The 19,123-nt window shown below is 40.5% G+C and overlaps 1 protein-coding gene across 1 annotated transcript in view; it reads left to right on the top strand.

Annotated features, from left to right (window-relative positions):
* fbln1 (fibulin 1) overlaps nucleotides 1-17,618 on the top strand; it is a 42,698-nt gene extending 25,080 nt beyond the window's left edge. Inside the window, exons 15-17 of the mRNA XM_014986002.2 lie at nucleotides 973-1,118; nucleotides 2,889-3,029; nucleotides 17,049-17,618. Coding sequence (XP_014841488.1) covers nucleotides 973-1,118; nucleotides 2,889-3,029; nucleotides 17,049-17,188 — 427 coding nt within the window. The 3' untranslated portion in view covers nucleotides 17,189-17,618. The remainder of the gene's footprint in view (nucleotides 1-972; nucleotides 1,119-2,888; nucleotides 3,030-17,048) is intronic.
* The last annotated feature ends 1,505 nt before the right edge of the window (nucleotides 17,619-19,123 follow it).

Raw genomic sequence — 19,123 nt, 5'->3', positions numbered from 1 at the left:
CGGAGATCCACAGCCCCGTGACTCACATGTGGCTGTGTGACCGCCCGTGCGCATTAAATTGACCCGTACATGGCAACTCTCATGTTTTTGTAACCCAATATAACCACAGACTGACATCTCTCCTCCGTGAAGGCCAACCGTGAGCGGCCTAATTTAACATCAAGGCGTCTTTTTTTTTTTTCCTTTTAAAACTTCCTCGCTGTTTCATAGACAAAGTGTTGATTTATGAGGGCGTTAATGCGTTCAGAGCATCTCATGAACTCCTCTTGCAGCAGACAGGAAGTGAAAAGCGATGTTCCAGGTGGCGTTGGCGTTGGGAGCCTCCAGTGTCTCCGACCTGTCACTGATTAGTCTGTGGAATAAACAAAGTCCTAAATAATAGGATGAGAGCGGCCCCAGGGGGAGAGGACGGGGAGTTGTCGAGTCATGTTGCTCACAATTTAGGAGTCTTTTAGAACATTCCCTTGCTACATAAATCCTCCTCAGGAGATTATCTGATGTGAAGCTGGGGATGCTTTGCAAATCCAAATATTTTCCCTGAGCAGGTTGTGGATCATTCTTTGTGAGCACAGTAATTCATTTCCCACACAGCGTGACATGGGGCATCAGAAGAGCGTCGACGGCGGCGCGAGTCTCCACAAGCTATAAAGTCTGGCTGTAGCACGAGCGTTTGGCCGTTCCTGGTTTATTATTCTTCCTAACCGCACGGATTTTGATTATTCCTAATGCTGAGGGCTAAATCCAGCACCCTTGCCGTCTTGAACAGACAGTGTTTGTGTAGCAGCCATGGAGGGAATCCCACTGAGTTCTTGATTATGTAGTGGGCAGAACTCTTCGAGTAGCTTGTAATTGTGAGCTTTAGAGAGCAAAGGTATTTGACTCTGAAAACTAGAAATAGAGAGCACCTAAAAGTCAGAGGGCCTTCGGTATTTGTGATTTTTGTCAGAGTGTGTGATTTATTCTCTCCTATAGAACTCCAACGCTCGAACGATCTGACACGGTCCGCTGTATAAAATCCTGTCAGCCCAACGACATCGCCTGCGTTCTGGACCCCACGCTCTCCGTGGCCCACACCTTTTTCTCCTTGCCCACCCTCAGAGAGTTCACAAGGCCAGAGGGTAGGTTCACGTTCACCTCTATCTTTCCTCCTCCTTTCTCTTTTTTTTTTTTTTTTGCAGGCTCCGACAAGTAAAACAAACACCAGAGAAGTGCAAAAACTTGAGAAAAGGTTCTGTATGCTCAACTGAGATTAGCAGTTAGCATGGATCCCCGTGCGGCATGCGTCCGATGTCATGTTTTTTTTATGTGATCAATCCTTAATAAAATTAATCTCAGGTCCCTGTAATGAAAAATCAAACAGGCCCAATTCAATGCAAATCTGTTCTGTCCTATTCATTCTAATATAATCTATTTTAGAGTTAGATTACAATTCCATAGAGAGTGTAGATTAACATAACTCACTACAATTAAAGATTGTCCAGCTCAATTTAATCAAAAGCATTTGCACACATACAGATTTTCATACTTTTGCTTTTTTCACATTTAAACGCCACAAGATAAGAAAAGGCAACCTGATGATAGCATTTAAGCTAACTTTAGCCTTTTAGCTAATTTTTGACTAAAAATTAGCTAAAATAAGAGATATGGTGGTAAGTGGCCTCCAAAGAATTTTAAATTAGCCAATTCACCGTTCAGAAATGGTCTACAAGGTGAAGACTTTTCAACTGCTAATATGTCAAGAACTGACTCCAGCTAATTTCACCATGTAAGCAGACTGCAAGATGCTAAAAAAAGTCTCCAATATCAATAAAATGCCATCACACATCCTGCAGCAGGTTTTTATTTCTCCTGATTTCAACATTCATGGCCCTTCAGTCACAAAGACACTGCACTTGTTTAACCACCAATCGAGGAAGAGGAAACCGTTGAAGGACAGATTGATGTTGGCCAGAGAAGGTAGTGGTCAGCAGCTGTTACAATCTAAAGACCCGTTTTTACCCTGAGTCCAGCTGAATAAACCTAATTTGGAACCACAAATGTCCCATGCCCTTTTGAATTATAGCTTGTAAGTTGCAATAAATATCTATTCATATTTTTTGATTAAAAAAAAAACAAACACTATTTTATTTTAATTTTTAGGTTTAAAAATGAAACAAAAAGTCATGTAACCTTTGCAAAAAAAGATATTGGATGTATTCTTCTGTTAGATGTTGATGTGGAAAATTATGTAACAAAAAAATAATAAAACATTCTTCCTAACATAATAATCAGAAAGATGGAAATGTCATTGGTACTTTTAGTATCATGCTCTTGTAAATAAAAAAACAAACGTACATTTCCAGCATAGAGCTGGAGCAAGAACTGAAACATAAACAACAAAAATCGTTCTACTGTTCTAAATACTATTGAGGCACTACCCTAAACAAAAAACACATTTAATTTAGGTTCCTGGTCTTTTTCAGTTCATGACTCCATCTTCTCCAATAAAAAAAAAAAAAACACTGGCAACCCTCTAGCTGAGAGTTAGTGTCATGCTGCCTGAATAGAAGTAACCACTGTAATCATTTGCAGACGGTGACAGCTGACAAGCATCTATTGGCCCGCATGCAGTGCCTGTCTAAGACATGCTCAGTGTCTCGGAGAGTTAAGCTCTTGTCATCTTTCATAAGCTCCACGTTGGGGTGTAAAGGACTGAAAGCACTTTAGTTGAGCAGTGGTACTGAAAAGCTTCAAACTCTCTGTGACCCTCTCAGTATACAACAAAACACAGACCGCAGCATCTTTCAGTATATCATGTGGTACAAGTCTGGCAGAAGAACCCTCATGAGGATTTAGGTCCTAAAAGTGATTTTTTTTTTTTTTTTTTGTCCTTGATTATCTTCCAACAGAAATCGTTTTTCTGAGAACGACAGTTCCGGCTTACGGATCGTACCACTTAGGTACTTATGACGTCAAGTTTGAAATCCTAGAGGGCAACATAGAGAACGCCTTTGACATCATCAAGCGAGTGGAGAATGGAGTGTATGTGGGTGAGTAGATTCACACAAAAGCAGTTTTGTTATGTAACATTTACCGCCCTCTGGCATCTGTGATCAGACGCAGCATTCTGGTTTTCTGAAAGGAAGTAGTTTTTCTTATTAAAAGTAAAGTTATACTGCCTTGCACAAGCATTCACAATGACTACTTAAACTTTTCAGCATACTGTCATGACAGACTTCAAGCATCTTGTAAATTTATATTCGGTCCCCTTATTTAAAAAGGGTGTGTTCAAACTAGAGAAGGAAAGCTCCCTGGTAAGGTTTGATAGGGAGGTCTGGAGTTAAGGGTCTGCTGTACAGTCAAACATAAGGTTCAGGAGAAACAGAGTGGCTTTCGTTCTGGTCGTGGAGCACTGAACCAGATCAACCGGGAGGGCCTTAGAGTAGAGCCACTGCTTATCCACGCTGAAAGGAGTCAACTGAGGAGGCTCAGGCATCTGGTCCGCATTGCCTGGATGCGGAAGTCCAACTAGTTTCCGGTGAGAGTTGGCCTTTGCTAGAGGTACCTTTTGTCACCAATTCTGTTCCTAACTTTAATGAACAGAGTCTAGTTGCAGCCAAGGTGAATTGCATCTCTGCTCTTTGCAGATGATGTGGTGCTACTGACTTTATCAGGCCGGGATCTACAGCTTTCGCTTGAGTGGTTCACAGCAGAGAGTGAAGTGGCCTGGATGAGGATCAGTGTCTCCAAAGCTAAGGGTCTTGAGCCGTAAAATGCCACAGAGCCTTCTCCGGGTTGGGGAAGAGGTCCTACCTCGAGTGGAGAAGTTTAAGTATCTTGGAGTCTTGTTCATGTTCACGAATGAGGGAAAATGTAGCGGGACATCAATGGGCGGATTGGTTCTGCATCTTCAGTGACGCAGAGGCGCTGTACCGGTCTTTTGTGGTTAAGAAACAGTTGAGTCAAAAGGGAAAGCTCTTAATTTACTAGTCAATCTATGTTCCATTGTTCATCTATGGTCATGAGCTTTGGGTGGTGGCCAAAAGTGGCCAAAATGAGTTTCCTCCACAAGGTGTCTGGCCTCTTCCATAGAGATAGGGTGAGGCGTTCCAGGCCTGTCTCACCAAAAGGAGACCCACATGATGACCCAGGACAAGATGGAGGTACTATGTCTGTCAGCCGGCCTGGGAATGCCTTGGGATTTCGCCAAAGGAACTGACCCAAGTGACTGGAGAGAGGAAAGTCTGGGTCTCCCTGCTTAGGCTTCTACCACTGCGACCCGACCCCGAAAACAACGGATGGATGGATTTAGTTTTTGTTTTTACAGTCTATTGTTTCTCTGTTGAGATTCAGGGAGGAGTTGGTTGTGCAAAGAAAGTTCTTGTCTCTGCAACGGATGAAGAGATTGGCTGTCAGTTAGCACATCTGCCTTTACCGAGCGGGAGAGGAGACGAGGAGGAGCGGGGTTATACGAGGAAAAAAAATGTTGCTGTCACCGGGTGAATGCTGGATTATGAGTGCACGCAATTCTTCCACACTTGTGAACTTAGAGAAACAGATGTGCGCTGATGAAACACGCCCAAATTTATAGAAAGAGGTGGGAGAAAAATAGCAGTCGGGGGTAATAATTCATACAGATCTCTGCAGATTTTATAATTGTACGCACTTATTTCAAATGGCATGCTTTGTTGGAATTCACAATGGTGTAATTCGGCGTCAGTAATCGGTCTATCCATTTGGGTGTGTGTGTACACAGAAGATCTTGCTTAATTCCCTGTTTATATTAGTACTCAATTTCATAGACAATGAGTGTGTGTGTGGGTGTGTGTGTGTGTGTGTGTGTGTGTACAGTGGAAGGAATGCAAATAAAACGGCAGGGAGAGAAAGAGACACAAAATGAGACAGTAAGACAATGAGAAAATAAGGAGAAAAAATCTGTGCAGAAGTAATCCTGTGACTCTTTGCTTCATGTGGTTGAATGCATTGTTCCATTTCTTCACGATAGGCCTCAGTGTCTCGCCGAGCATTAGAACACTTAAACTGACAACCACATGAAAGGCCTGTTTTTTAGGAGCCGTTTTTCTCCCGAACCCATCGTTTTGCTTATTGGATGCAGCTTGGTCCGTGTTAGCAGCAGTTCGCTCATCACACCTCTAAAACCCAAAGGCATCCCGGCTCACTGGAACCTGAGGTCACTGACTAACTTACTGAAATGTGTAGTGGTCATGGTGTGATGATGATCTTTCTGTCTTTCTTTCTCTCTTTTTTTTTTTTTTTTTTAATTTGCGCCGCTGGTACTTTGGCCTGCAGACGCTAGTGTTGCGTAACCATTGTATGAGGCTCGCTGATGTGTCACACAAGGAAGCTTAGTTTCCAGCGTCTACAGTGACTCCATCGGTTGTATAACGGTTTGGTGGGACGTGAACAGCAGCAGACATTCAGGCTCCAGTGATGAACGTGTGTCGGCTCAAACTACCGTTGCCCATTCATTTTGTCCCTCTTTTGAGATATTAAAAGTGCCAAACAAGCCAATTAGGAATCCTAAATATGTGCTGCTGGCTTTTAAGAAAAGTTCTCATTAGATAATTTGATTAGAAGATGCAAGTTTTTTATATTTTTGTTACACTGCAAATGATCTGATAATTTTATTAGGATTCGGTGTGACAGATGAGCACAAAGTAGTGCGTGAGAGTGAAGTAGAAAGAAAACAAGGGTGCATTCACACCAGTCCCGTTTAGTTTGCTTTAAAGATGGAGTTTATTTTTTTTAAACATATTTGTTAAAATTGTAACTATGTCGTGACAATATGATATGAGGTAGATAACCTGTGAAAAAAACTAAAGCTCCTCTATATCCTCCAAGCTTTTATTGCCGTCTGCAGAAATGCACCGCTCCTGGTAAAAAGACAACCAATCAGAGCCATGAGGGGTGTTAGCACTGTCAGTCATGCTCCCGTACACGCCATTAAAAGTGCTAATGGCGAAGAAAAAACTTACCCATACTGGAAAACTATTTATCTGCTGTCGTCGGTGGCCATGCTAACTAGCTTGAGCATTCATGACAGCCCCTACATTAGGGTGATTGACAACACGAACACCCTCGTTCTGCCGCTGATTTGTTCTTCCTGATGCAGCTGTGTATTTCTGTAGTTAGCATGTGGAGACAGCAGAAGAGCTCGATTTTATTCAGAGATAATTTGTCTCATACTGTCACGGCATAGTGACAGTTTTAGCAATTATGTTAAATGAAGTACAATCCTGCTGGAGAACCTTTAGCAGATTAAGCATGCAGTCAAAGCTACTGTAAAATAGTTTAAAAGTAAATTAATTTGACAAAATGTCACACAAATATGGAGTATGTTTCCTCATTTATTAAGTGATTTCTAAAGCCAACAAGTTGCTCTGATTTTTCTAGATGCACCAGAGTAAAGAGGGCTGAATACAAATGCATGCCACTTTTTCATATGTTCACTTATATTGATGAAAACCCTTCATTTTTTTAATTCCACTTCACAAATATAAGCTACCTCATGTCAGTCACATCCTGATTACATACGCTGAAGTTTGCAGTTGTGAAGTAAAAACAAAACAAAAACAAAAAATCCAAGGGATTAGCACCCTTTAGCAAGGCACTGTACTCAAACCACCACACACAAGTGCAGCTCTGGCTGAACGCACAGCCCAGCGGGAGAGCCACACTGTTATTTCTCAGTCCAGGGCCATCCGTCTCTGGTTCATCTGGATGACGAGCCCCAGGGCCTCACGCATCTGAGCAAACACCACAGTCTCTCAGGGCTTGGCAGACACCATCGTAATCTGATCAAACACCTACTATTTCCCCCGACAGCCGCAGTGGTGTGGTAGCGATGCCACAGGATGCCTTCAGGTAGAGAGCCAACGACACACAAGGTCTGCCACAGTTGGACTTTACAGAGGCGGTTTGAACACCCAAACATTTAATTCAAGTCATTTCTCGGATGGCTACTTTTTAGTTTTAGTTGAGTAAAAATATGTTGTAGTAGTGCTATTCTTACTTTTTATTCTTACTTAAGTAAGAGTAAAAAGTGCATTTGGTAAAAAGGCGACTCGTGTAACTGGTCAAAAAATATAGTCATTTAAATATGTCAAAATTACATAATCAGACAGACCAAAATACAAAGTTATGTGGACATTTTGCTGTTTTAATGACCAAAATGGAAATTAATATAAATAATTACAAAACAACAAAATCAGGCAAAAAGAAACATTTTTCAAAATCAGTTTCTTTCCATATGAAACTGCTGGTCATGTCTGTCTCTGGTGAAGTTTTAGTTAAGACCAGTTTGTTCTTCGCTCAGTGAAGTTACTCACACTGTGTAGAGCATCCAGACAGTTTACTCAAGTAAAAGTACGAAGCACAGAATAGTAGAAAGTACGCTTTCTCTGAAAAGTTACTCAGGTAAAATGCAACTAGTTACTACCCAACTCTGAAAATATGTGATGAGGAGAACCCATTGAAACTCAGTAAGTGATGAAATGCATTGCTCATGCTGAAGCACTTTTAATTGGGGGAAGGTTGTCTGAGCGGAGCTGATACTGGGGATGATTAAGTGCAGCAGTCAGATGCCGGATTAATACACCGGCTCCCTGATAGCCTGATAGAATAAATCCTCATATCTCTCTGTTTTTACTGCCTTCCATTGAATTACACATATCCTCCCTGTCTTTAAACGTTAAGGTCGGCTCAATGAATACGCCAAGCATCACCCGGGCTTTGGATTTATTCGATTTTTTCCTTTTTCTGTTTTGATGGGAAATTGTGTTAATATCTTTTTTCATTTTAACTTTACAAAACACACATACGAACACAGCTCCATAACTCGTTTCAGCATGTGTAAATCCACTTTATAGATAATCAAGAGACAACTGTGGAATCACACAGACAGCATGCTTAGTCATCCATTGAATTTCTCTGAGTAACTCCTCTTCATGAGCGATTGTCACGGGAGGACTTTACTGTGCCGTTAATCTTTGCTGTGTGGGAAAATAACTGTTTTTATTATGCTGTCCTTTTTTTGTATCTTACTGGAAACTGCACATACTACAAAGCCCCTGTTTTTTATTTTTTTATTTTTTCATGCGACACATCATGTGGAGGAACTGATCGTTTAAGACGGCATCGCTAAATTCTGGTCATTTTTCATACGCCGGTGCAGATGCGCCTCTGCGGCTAATTTGACGGAGCGCCGATGAAAGCGAGCTCGATAAACAAAGAGAAGAAGCAGCTCGGTCCAGATAGTCATCGTCCAGCGGCGCGGCCGACAGCAGCGGGTGGAATGTGAGCTCTCAGTGTGAGACGTGACTACTTTCTGACCTACTGGAGCTTTTGGCTCCGAGACAGTTAGCTCCGCTGGTCTGGACGGCGGATGAATCCCAACAAGGCTGCAAGGGGCCCACCAGAGAGCGCCAAGCCCATGAGGAATACTTGTTGAGCAGATTTATGGGTCTAATCAGAACCAGGGTCTTCTCCACCCAGCGATTCCAGTCGCACACACGCTGCGCTCCCCCTAACCTCCCGCGGCCCTCAGGGTGGTCCGCCACAGTCAGACTTACGGATGAACAGATAACCATGCGGAGACGTCGCCTCGTCATAGGGACATACCACGTACGCAGCGTGAACACAAAGTACAAGTTTTACTTGCAATAAAACTGTCTCCATAAGTCATCCTGATCCATTCGTCTGCCCGGGATTTGTGGGATCTGTTTAATTTAAATTCATTGTTAAGTTTTCGCTTGCAAACAATGAGTTCTTAGAAAAATCTCATCTTGTTTGGCTAACTATTAAATATAATTTTTTTTTTCCCCCTGGTGCTTTTCTGCATATTTCTCATGTGACGTGACAAACTCAAAAGGAAAGTTCCTTGACAGCTCATCAACTCGTTGCTTTAGTCCATTTAGTTGAGAGTTCAGTAGAGTTTACTGAAGAACCCTGATTCAAAATGTGGAGAATCAGTTTTTAGTCAGATCTCTATATTCAGGCTATTTTATACTCCCAATTTGTGACCTGCATGCGCTAAAACTGCGCTCACTCTCAACACACCATACCCACAGTGAAACATGGCGGTCCGGAGGTGGACGGTGACTTTCAACTCCACTATATTTCTAGGAAGTTTGTCGTTACTCGTTCCTTTTTTCTCAGCGTGGCTTTGTAGTCCGCTGTTGATGGTTTTCTTTACTCAAATGCAATTGGCCATACGCTGTGCTCCTCACCAGAATGGGAGTTAGTCACAGTCGCTGCTCACACCTGGGATTTGTAATTACGGCATCCTCGAGCTCCCGCTTTCAGTCACACAAAACTCGGCAATGGGGCTGGTTGGAGAAACTTAAGCAGAGAAACCAGTGGCCATGTTGTAGCTTGATGTTTGACGTTTTTAAGTTTCTGTGTTAAATACAGTATTGTAGTTGCCGTTACTTATAGTTGTGAGGAGAAAAAAGTTTGGTTCTTTTTTGTCTTATTTTGGGGGGTGGGATGTTTTAAGTAATAATACAATAAAGAAAATAGTGTCAAGATTTTACAGGTGGCGTAGACGTCTTGTATCAAAGTAGTTCTACATGTCAGTACATCATTAGGAGGTTTCAGTAAGTTACAAGGTTCTGTAAAAGGACTCAAACAACAATACAGTGATGTAATAATGTTGGAAAACATAATTTGTACTTCTGAATACTGAAGTATTTTGAAAGGGTAAGTACTTAAGCACTTAAACTGGAGTAAACTTTTGAGCGAGCAATTTTTACTTGTAATCCAGAAAGATTTGGCCACGAGTATCAATATTTTCACTCAAATACTAGAGTTAAGAACTTTTTCCATCACTGGGAGTGACAGTATTATGCAGTGAAGATGTTCTCTTCTTATTAACAATAAAACTATTCACATAACTTGCCATCATACAATCCTTATAATTTTCCCTGTCCTCTCAGTAAAGCGGGGGATGGTTTTCTTATTATTATCTGCAACAAAATTGTGCACATAACTCACAGTGACGCATTTATCTTCCGAATATGAACTTTAATGAATCAAATGAAAACATTAGTCGAATGCTTTCAAACAGCGTGTTCTCGAGTTTTGTTTAGACAGCCATTAAAGCTACAAAATTATCGGAGCTTACTTGCATGCCTCGTGTGTGACACACCAAAACTCAAAAAGACTGTGCCTCCGAAGCTCATCAGCAAGTTCATGCTTTGCTCCATTTACAACATTTTAGAAGACTTTATTAAAGACGCTCGATTCAGAGTGCAGACAAAGCAAGTTTTTCTTTGGCTGCCATTTTTCATTCAGGCTATTTTATGCCTCCGAGCTATGGCTTTGAAAGGTTGCCTGTGTTGCTGCGGAAAGGTTGTGTGGTAAAGATAATGGTGCGTGTTATGTCATCTCAGCTGCTCTGGCCCACAGCTGCTAAAAACTGAATACCCAAGAAAAGACATATCCGTGGCCTTTAGGCTACTGTTCACCAGTGATGTCACCAGTCACTGTCCAGCAGCAACCCACGAACCACTGAAGAGATCAGTGACAATGACTCTCTGTTAATTGACCTTAAAATATCAAGCCACATGTGTTGGCCTTACTGAGCTGGACTGCACACGCATCCCACTTGCTCTCCACAGTGGTCAGCGCTGTGTTTGGATAGCCTGACCTAACCGTCCGCCGCGTAGCAGTGAAAAGGTTGTAAACACAAGATCTTACCCCGGAGAGGCCTGAACGTAGCTGGTCAGGTTGCTTTTCCTGGAAGGTTACAAGGATTGTTGAGTCAGCCTCAGTAAACGATTGTCAAAACTGAAATGTGTCGGTTTCCTAATGGGGAAAGCGATTTAAGACTAAAAATAAAACTTAATGGAGGCGGTAGAGTCAAGCAGTAGTTGGTTGTCAGTGAGACTGAACACAAAGTGATGAAAATTATAACAAATTTTACCGAATGATGAATTGTCCCATTAGTTATTGCGATAAACTATAATATTGTTGCTTTGAGACCATTTTCAAATATTATAATGGTAAAGGCATATAATGCAAGAACACATTGTCAAAGATGAATAAACTTTAAATTTGAATGAACATTTAATACTGCAACCAGAAGACATTTTAAATATCCAAAATAAACAACAGAGGAAAACAAATAAATGATTTATGAGTCATATTTTTTCATGTCCTTCAAATAAAGGGCTAGTCAGGACAAAAACATCAGATTGAAGACTGTTGATGTAGGCAGAGCAAAGGTTTTAGCAGCTCAACCTCTCACGGCCAGCTAAGCAAGGTTGGTGCTGTCAACTAACTCACTCATTGGTTACCTAGCAACAACAAAAAGTTAAGGTCACATCAATAGTTTGGCAGAATTTCAGATATTTAAGACAAAAATTAATAATTATCGATATCTGCTGATATGAAACACTTATATTGTGATTATCGCTCAGCCCTGTTAGACCACACTCCTCTTTATTGGGGATGTACCTTTCCAGTACAGGTTGAACCCCTTTTGCCTTCAGAACCGCCTTAAGCTAAGCTAAACATTCAGCAAGTCGTCTTTGCTGACTCTACAAATAAATTAGCTGAGTTGCTGTCGTGTGATTGGCCGACCTGCCGTTTGTGTGAATAATGAATTGAACTGTGGCACCTAATAAAGCAGCATACGTCAGTGAAAGACGCTGAACGCATATCACTGCAGTGACGTTAAAGTAAACCATTCAAGCACTTCTCCACCAACTTGGCCGCCGTGGACACGCCGTCGCGCCGTAGCCAATGTGTCATTAAACAATACTGCGGCGAAGTCAGTGCATGCTTTTCATTTGTTTCTGGTGCGAAACCCATTCATTTTAGATTTTCCCATCCACTTTCTCACCGAGTTGTAGAAACCAAGAAACCCTGAAATTGTACTGTTTACATGTAAGCCTTCAATACTGCAGACCTTGTGGCTATAAAGGATGACAAATGCCTACTGGCATTTGTGAGGTTGTCTCAGCTACTCACAGGCATTTATTTGATTTTTTTATTTTTTCTTCAAAGCGAACTGATGGATTGTACAGCTGTTTGGTGGTGGCTGTTAGGACCAGCGGAGTCACCTTTGAACCCGGTGGTTGATATCTCAGTGAACGGGAGGTGGACCGCAAACTTTTTCAGCTCTTCAACTGTAAACGTCTCCTCAGACGGACGAGCCTTGAGATGAATTTTTAGAGTTTTCATGGTCTCCACGGGTTTATTGGCTTAAATAAAGCCCCTGTTGTGTGCTAGCTAATCAAAGTGAACCTGTTGTGCGTGGCCTTTTGACTTTTCATCTGGTTGAAATGCTCAGCATGGGAGTGCGGTTGTGGTTTCGCCTCAGGTTCGCTTTGAGCGCAATGAGGCCCAGCTGTTAGCTGATTCTTTCCCCTCATTGAAGACGCCGTTCTGCTTTTGATGGGGAAAGCGTACGGAAACACCGAATCAAGTCAGGATTTGACAAAAGGCTTCCAAAAGTTCACACGCAACAACTTCAAGCGTCAAAATCTTTCACGTTGAACGTTGCGAACGACCAAACACTTTTCACAGTCAAAGCGAAAATGTCCAATGCACAAACCTCTGTATTGTTCCAATGCCACTCAGCATTGCAATAACTGTGATCGGCATTTATGCGTCGTGCTACGCCCTACAGCAAACAAAATTCAAACAGTTTTGGGGTTTAAAAGTCTTTTAATTTCCCCCCACAGCCTCAGAGGAAATCTGGAGCAGTTAAGGGGCATTATAACAGACTTTTTGTTCATAGGAGAACACTTATTACGCTAATTAGACCACAAAACAAATTTACAAAACACTAATAGGCCTCAGACACATTCCACATATTGCTGTGTTTAGAAATTCTTAAGAAACATTAGTGTGGATATAATGTGTGCCTGTATTTTGCAAAGTGTTTTCTTATGTGGTTAGATTGTTTAGGATGTTTTCATAGAAACACTCAGCAGGAGTTTTGGAGGAAAACCTTGTTGACCCTGATTAACAAGTGCTCTGCCCTCATTAAGCATCAACCAAATTTACCCTCCGCACCATTTAAAACATTTGAATCGATTCAACAAATAAATACTGAACTTTGGAACTTCGCTAATAATTTGCTTCTGTCAACTCACAGTCGCGCGGCATCTCCACTGGCTTCAGTCGGAAAACAACCTCTAGGCTTAAAATCCTACCTCCCCCTGATGGTTGCTTTCAGCTGGTGCTTACACAGACCTGAGACCTTTTGGATCACGCCGAAAATTTGGAAACAATAAAACCTCGGGCACGTGCCTCTACTGTCAATTGTTGCCATGCAACGGCGTTCCAAAACACCAAAACATGGGAGGTAACGCTGGTACGAGGGAGCCCCAGCTCCCGCTCTTCTCTACGCATATCGCCACAATCAGCTGAGTTTTCTTGCTTGCCCTCAGATCAAACTTGGAGAAGCGAAATAAAATGAAGGAGCGAGAGCGAGAGAGAAGAGAAGAAAACGGTTCCAGTTCCGCAAGTTTATCCTTCCTTGAGTTTAAGAAGGATTCCTGGAGGAATGCCTTCATGGCTGTATTGCGTGACTGCGACTGCTCCTTTCCATCAAACACATGGGATTCATTTACCCTTGTGGGCCACAGTGATGGTGCCACAAACACCAGGCCCCCGCAGGAAGGGAAGAGAGGGAAGGCGAGGGAAAAAAGGCAGAATGAGTGGGTGGGGGATCCATCGTTTTACAATGCCAGTGTCCCAAAGGACGTCGTGGCTGGCGCGTTATGGATCATCGTTCCCCTTGTTGTGGATAACAACCAAATGTGTTTCGCTTCTAGTTTCAAAGTGTCACAGAGAGGAGCCTCGTAATTCTGATGAATGGAGGCGAGCGATCGCTCGTCATTTTTTATCCACGCCGAGTTAAGCTATGGAATCATTCATCTGTCAGTTAGAGTGATTTACTGACTCTGAATAAATGAAACAGAAATGACAGGGGGAAGAAGAAATAGGGTGTTGTAAGGTGCAGTAGAAGAACATGTGAGTGGTTGTGTTCAAACAGGCCAGAGCTGAAATGTCACCAACCCTGTGTAGGAAAAGGCCTGCTGACAGCCTGCATAAACACTGACACCCCCCGCCCCCACCTCGTCCCCTAAACGCATGTTCACTTAAAAACAGCACCCAGTGAATTCCTAGGGAATTCAGTAATGCTCTGTAGCACTGTGTTTATTCTGTCATCTATTTTACTTTTGACTTTAATGCGTCTATGATTTGTGAGGTTTTGTCACAAACGTTTCTTAAAGATCACTTTATTTCTTAGCTCATCTAAAAGAAGCAGAATTCACAATAGACTTGAAATTAATGTGATAAGTAAAAAAAAAATACAAAAAATTTTTTTTGGCCTTTAAATCTTATAAATCACCAGGTTCCAAGTGAACTGGCTAACAATTTACGGTCCTACATCTACTTAGTTTTAAAAGGGGTATTATCCAAAAGCATCTCTTAGGCCCCATCTCAAAATTTAATATATCCGCAAATTTTTTTTGTCATTTAGATTATGTGGCCACACAGATCCAGCATTTTGGGAAACCAGAAACGAGAACTTTATTTTTTTTTTGTTTGTATGATATGCACAAATCAAATATACAGATCCTTTAGAAAACAAGTCCCAGAGTGGAAACATTTCAAAATACTAGTTTTGTTTTTCAATGTGTAAATGCGACCTGTTTTTTTTTTTTCCGTTAATAAAAGAAAAACATAACACTCCCATATTACACATTATTCCTACAAAACCAGATCAACTAGCTGGCAGCACTTTAATCCCGCTATCTTAACCCTTGTGCGTGCGAGGACTGAGGCAAATTATACAAGTTTTACGTGTGTGGGGTCGGTTGGACCCCATTTGTAAACACAAGGGTTAAGAGATGGGGTCAATAGGACCCCACAAGCTTTTCACCATGCGCAGTCCGGCAGGGTCATACTGACCCTGTGTGCGCTATTATGAGGTATTTCTTTATGAGCGATTTTGGGAACTGACAATCTGACGGGACAAACACCCACAAACCCGGTCACTGTCTGACCGTGACATCTGCTGCACACCTGAGTGTCGTGCCAATGACAACGGGTGGGTTACACAATTTTTTGTATGACATATACAACAAGAAAGTCCTACTAGGCCAGCAAAAACAAGAAATACACTCTGTGTTTTGGCTTCCTATGTATGTGCTGATCTCTCTGTTGGAATAATGCTGTTGGCTGGAGTGAAGAGCACTCGCCTCCAAATTGAGCATACAGTCTTGATCCTGGTAAAATGAAACTGATTGTATCCTTTATATTGTGTTGTTCAAATACATAAGGTATCTATGATTCTGCCAAAGAGAACTTTATTCAGGATCCTATACATCCTGAATAAAGTTTTGATAATGTTATCTTTTCTACCTAAAGTCTGAAACTGATAGTTGAGGTACAGAAACTTTCAATGATTACAGAATCATTGAAAGTTGATTCAATGATTCTGAATCATTGAATCAATCATTGGCACACAGAAACATCTGTGTGCCAATATGATACAAACAGCAGTTGACACAGCAACTGGAGGATGTTTCTACATACATTAGATAGTTTCAGGCTGATTTATTTCTAACTAGATTAAATGGGCAGTTTCTCTAAGCTAGTGCAATAAATGTGAGATCATTTTGGCAAACAGAACACATTGACTCAATGCAGTTGCCAAACAAGTTTTTCAAGACACTGCAAAGAGAATATCCTCTTTTAGTATTTTGGTACTTAGTTGTTGTTTTTTTCAGGGGGATGGGGGAGTTTGTACACAATCAACAGGCTTTATGTGATTTTTTTTTTTTAATTTATAAGTTAACCAACTAAACAGATTGGTATGGCAGATTGTTCCAACACAAAGGCTTCTTGAGTTGACTGTTCTCCAGGAACCTTTTCCTGACCTCTTGTTTTACCTTCCCTTATCACGATTTAACACAGCAATAAATCCATACATTGGCCTTTTCCCTCTCTCTTTCATACAAATGATTTGGTCCCACACATGAACCGAAGCCTAGGCAGTTTCACATATGCAACAAAATAAAATAAATTACCTGGTTAATGGTCAGGACATTAAAATACCTATTTGGGTTAGGGAAAAATGCACGACTCTGTATTAAATACCATCCTAGTCGCCAGGAAATGAGGCATGTCGGCATGCGTTCAGAAACCAGTGTGATGCTCACGAGTAGAACATACGTGTTGCACATATTTCTGGTTTCCAGAAATGTAAAACGGAGACCTATTTCTCAGGAGGCTGGGCCGCGTAATCCACCTTTTAGTTGACAGTGCTGACCTGGAACCAACCTTGCTCACTTGTTGGTGAAGGAGCCCAAACTATTTGTCAAAACCGTGTTGCCTAAAGGCACCAGTCTCTGCTTGACATAACGTCTGTGCTGCAAGAAAACATGCCAATCAAAACTGCAAATAACTCTAAATTAAGGATTGGATTTGGACATCTGATGTCGTGGTAGTTTGCTGGTAAATATATCTTGCACTGATAGAGTTCGACCTACCATAAAACTGAAGAATCTATTGGTATGGATGACAGGGATTGACACTTAAAGATACGTTTAGGGTATATTCTGACAAAAAAATCTTGTAATGCACCAAGTGGTTAATAGGACTGTTAAGTCAACTTTTTCTACAGCACTTTCATAAAGTGGTTAAATATTTGTCTCCCCCCAAAACAGAACCTGTCTATAGTCCTTAACAAATCTTGGAGTAAGATTTCATCTTTGATTTGACCTAATTAGTTACAAAGTGGCTTAAGTACAACATAACAAAAGGAATACACTGTGGAAAAGTACATAAGTGTCCAACTTTAAAGTTTAAGGCATTCTCAAAAAACATATATCTTTTGTTATTAAATAAATAAAACAATAAAACAAACACTTAAAAGTTGCAGCGAGTCAGATTTACAGTCACTTTTAACTTCAATTAATGACCCAATCCCTGAAGCATAACAGCTTAAGATTGCATGACTGTGTTAAAAAATTACAAACAACACACTGTTGCCATTGGCATGATAAATGTTTTTGTTCCCATAGGGGTTGTTCGCCTTGTAAAGCCTCTGACTGGTCCAAGGGAAACCATACTGAAACTGTCCATGCGCAACCTGACAACCCAGGGCGAATCTGGCCAGAGCATCATCAATGTTCACATCTTTGTGTCAGAGTTCTGGTTCTGAGACCAACACAGAAGATTTTGCAACACATATAACAACATCCACTCTTAACACTGTACATGTTGTTGTAAGTTGAAGGCATAACTCAGTGTCAAGGGGTTTAATTGTATGTTTTGACAATGTCAATACTTCTGACTGTCGTTGAGATTAAAGGCCACTGCTTGCTTCTGATGAAAGCTCTGTATTTTGTGGATGACAAATTCAGAATAAAGTGCAGCATCGTTGGAAAACCTTACACTATGCTGTCGGTATAAACACGTGTCAGAGATACAGATATGCCGTTTGTTTGAAGTGCATGCATGTGAAGAACTAATCTAATAATAATAATCATATTCTTACACTTCAACGCTTTCATTTTTTTTTCTTCGTCTTGCTAAATGTATTTTTGTATTTAAGCATTTTCTACAAAATAAACACTATTTTATTTACAGTACTTTTTGAATTTCATTCCATTATCACTTAAGGAACATTTGTTATGTTTTTTTTCTGACAAATTTGAGTGTTTCAGTTTTTCTGGTTTTTAATAAAACACTGTTGGCCTGTCTCCAAACAGAGAATGAACTTTAAGTCCAGCCTTACATGAACAGTCTTTCTAATCATAGTTTTCCACAGGTTATATTTTCCTACTTCAACTTAAGTTCAGTTCTGCTTCATTATCTCGTTTGATAATGTTTATAGATCTTAGGCAGCTACTTTCTTTAAAATTTAAACAAAGAATTTTCAACATTTTGAGCAGTAGACATCTGCAAATAATTATTATAGAAAGGTGCAAAATTATCTCTTTCAAGACAGAAATCCGTAACTCCTCATAATGGATGCTGTCGTAGAAGGCATAAAGACGGCTAAACTGTGGCGCTATCATTCTTTCTTCTCAAAATCCACCCCTTTGTAAGCTACAGTGTTGTTAGCATAAAGTGTTCCAGATAAAGAGGATAGTAGAGCCTTCTGAAAATATTTCTATAGCTGAAAAAACACGAGTATCCTATTTATTGTTTCAACCAAGCTGGAGAAGTTAGCATTCAAAGTTGTGCTACGCAGTTAGCTGAAAAGATGGTACAGTTTTACAAATAAACGTGGCTACTACACGTCAGTCGAATATGGCTGCCATCTTGTTCCTCAGTTTTGTTAGTTTTCTGAACTGAATTTAATAAGTTTGACCAAACGGATTCATCTAGAGAGCTGGCTGCAAATTTTGTTTGTTGACGATTTAGCACTGCTAACTTATGTTCATGTCTAGCTCCAATTCCATTCCATAGACAAAGCCTTCTCAATTATCTGTTTCATACTGCCAATGTCATTTCATAGATTAATAAAAAAGCAAGCTAATTTAAAGTTACTTTTCTCAGAGGTTGGGTTTTTATTTAGCTATTAGCCCACAAAAATGTTTTATCTCAGTCTACACATTTTTAAAGAGCATGTTGTCAGCCAAAATAATTTCTGGATTTTGAGTCAACATTCGGTGGGATAGTGCATTGTCTTCACCAGGTGCATTGCCATGAAAGCCAAAATTGGTAAGTTGAACGTACTCACAGGCCACAATTGATTTTTTTTATTACAAATGTTCAACAATAAACAAAGCATGCAAATTGTTAAAATATTTTCACCCAAAAGAAAAAGGATTGTAAATCACTAACAAGGGGCTCAAACGTTTTCTCCATTACACGAAAGTTTTTTTTTTTAAGTTTTTGGGTTGAATGTCGGGGTTTCCCCCAGAAAACTAGCTAAGCCCAGTGTCAGTAGTGCTTTTATCCAGTGGCCCACCATGTTTTTGAGTTAAAAAAATGTTTAAAGTCGACTGGAAATTTTGAATATATCACTAGGTATTATGTGTTATTGGAATACATTATTAACAATACCTATACCAACTACATATATATATATATATATATATATATATATATATATATATATATATATATATATATATATAAAAAGCTA

Source organism: Poecilia mexicana, unplaced genomic scaffold (assembly GCF_051168715.1).
Source record: "Poecilia mexicana isolate PSO_F unplaced genomic scaffold, ASM5116871v1 scaffold_6, whole genome shotgun sequence".
NCBI classification, from domain to species: domain Eukaryota; kingdom Metazoa; phylum Chordata; class Actinopteri; order Cyprinodontiformes; family Poeciliidae; genus Poecilia; species Poecilia mexicana.
Note: the sequence above shows the minus strand (reverse complement) of the source record. Positions and strands in the feature narration are given on the sequence as shown.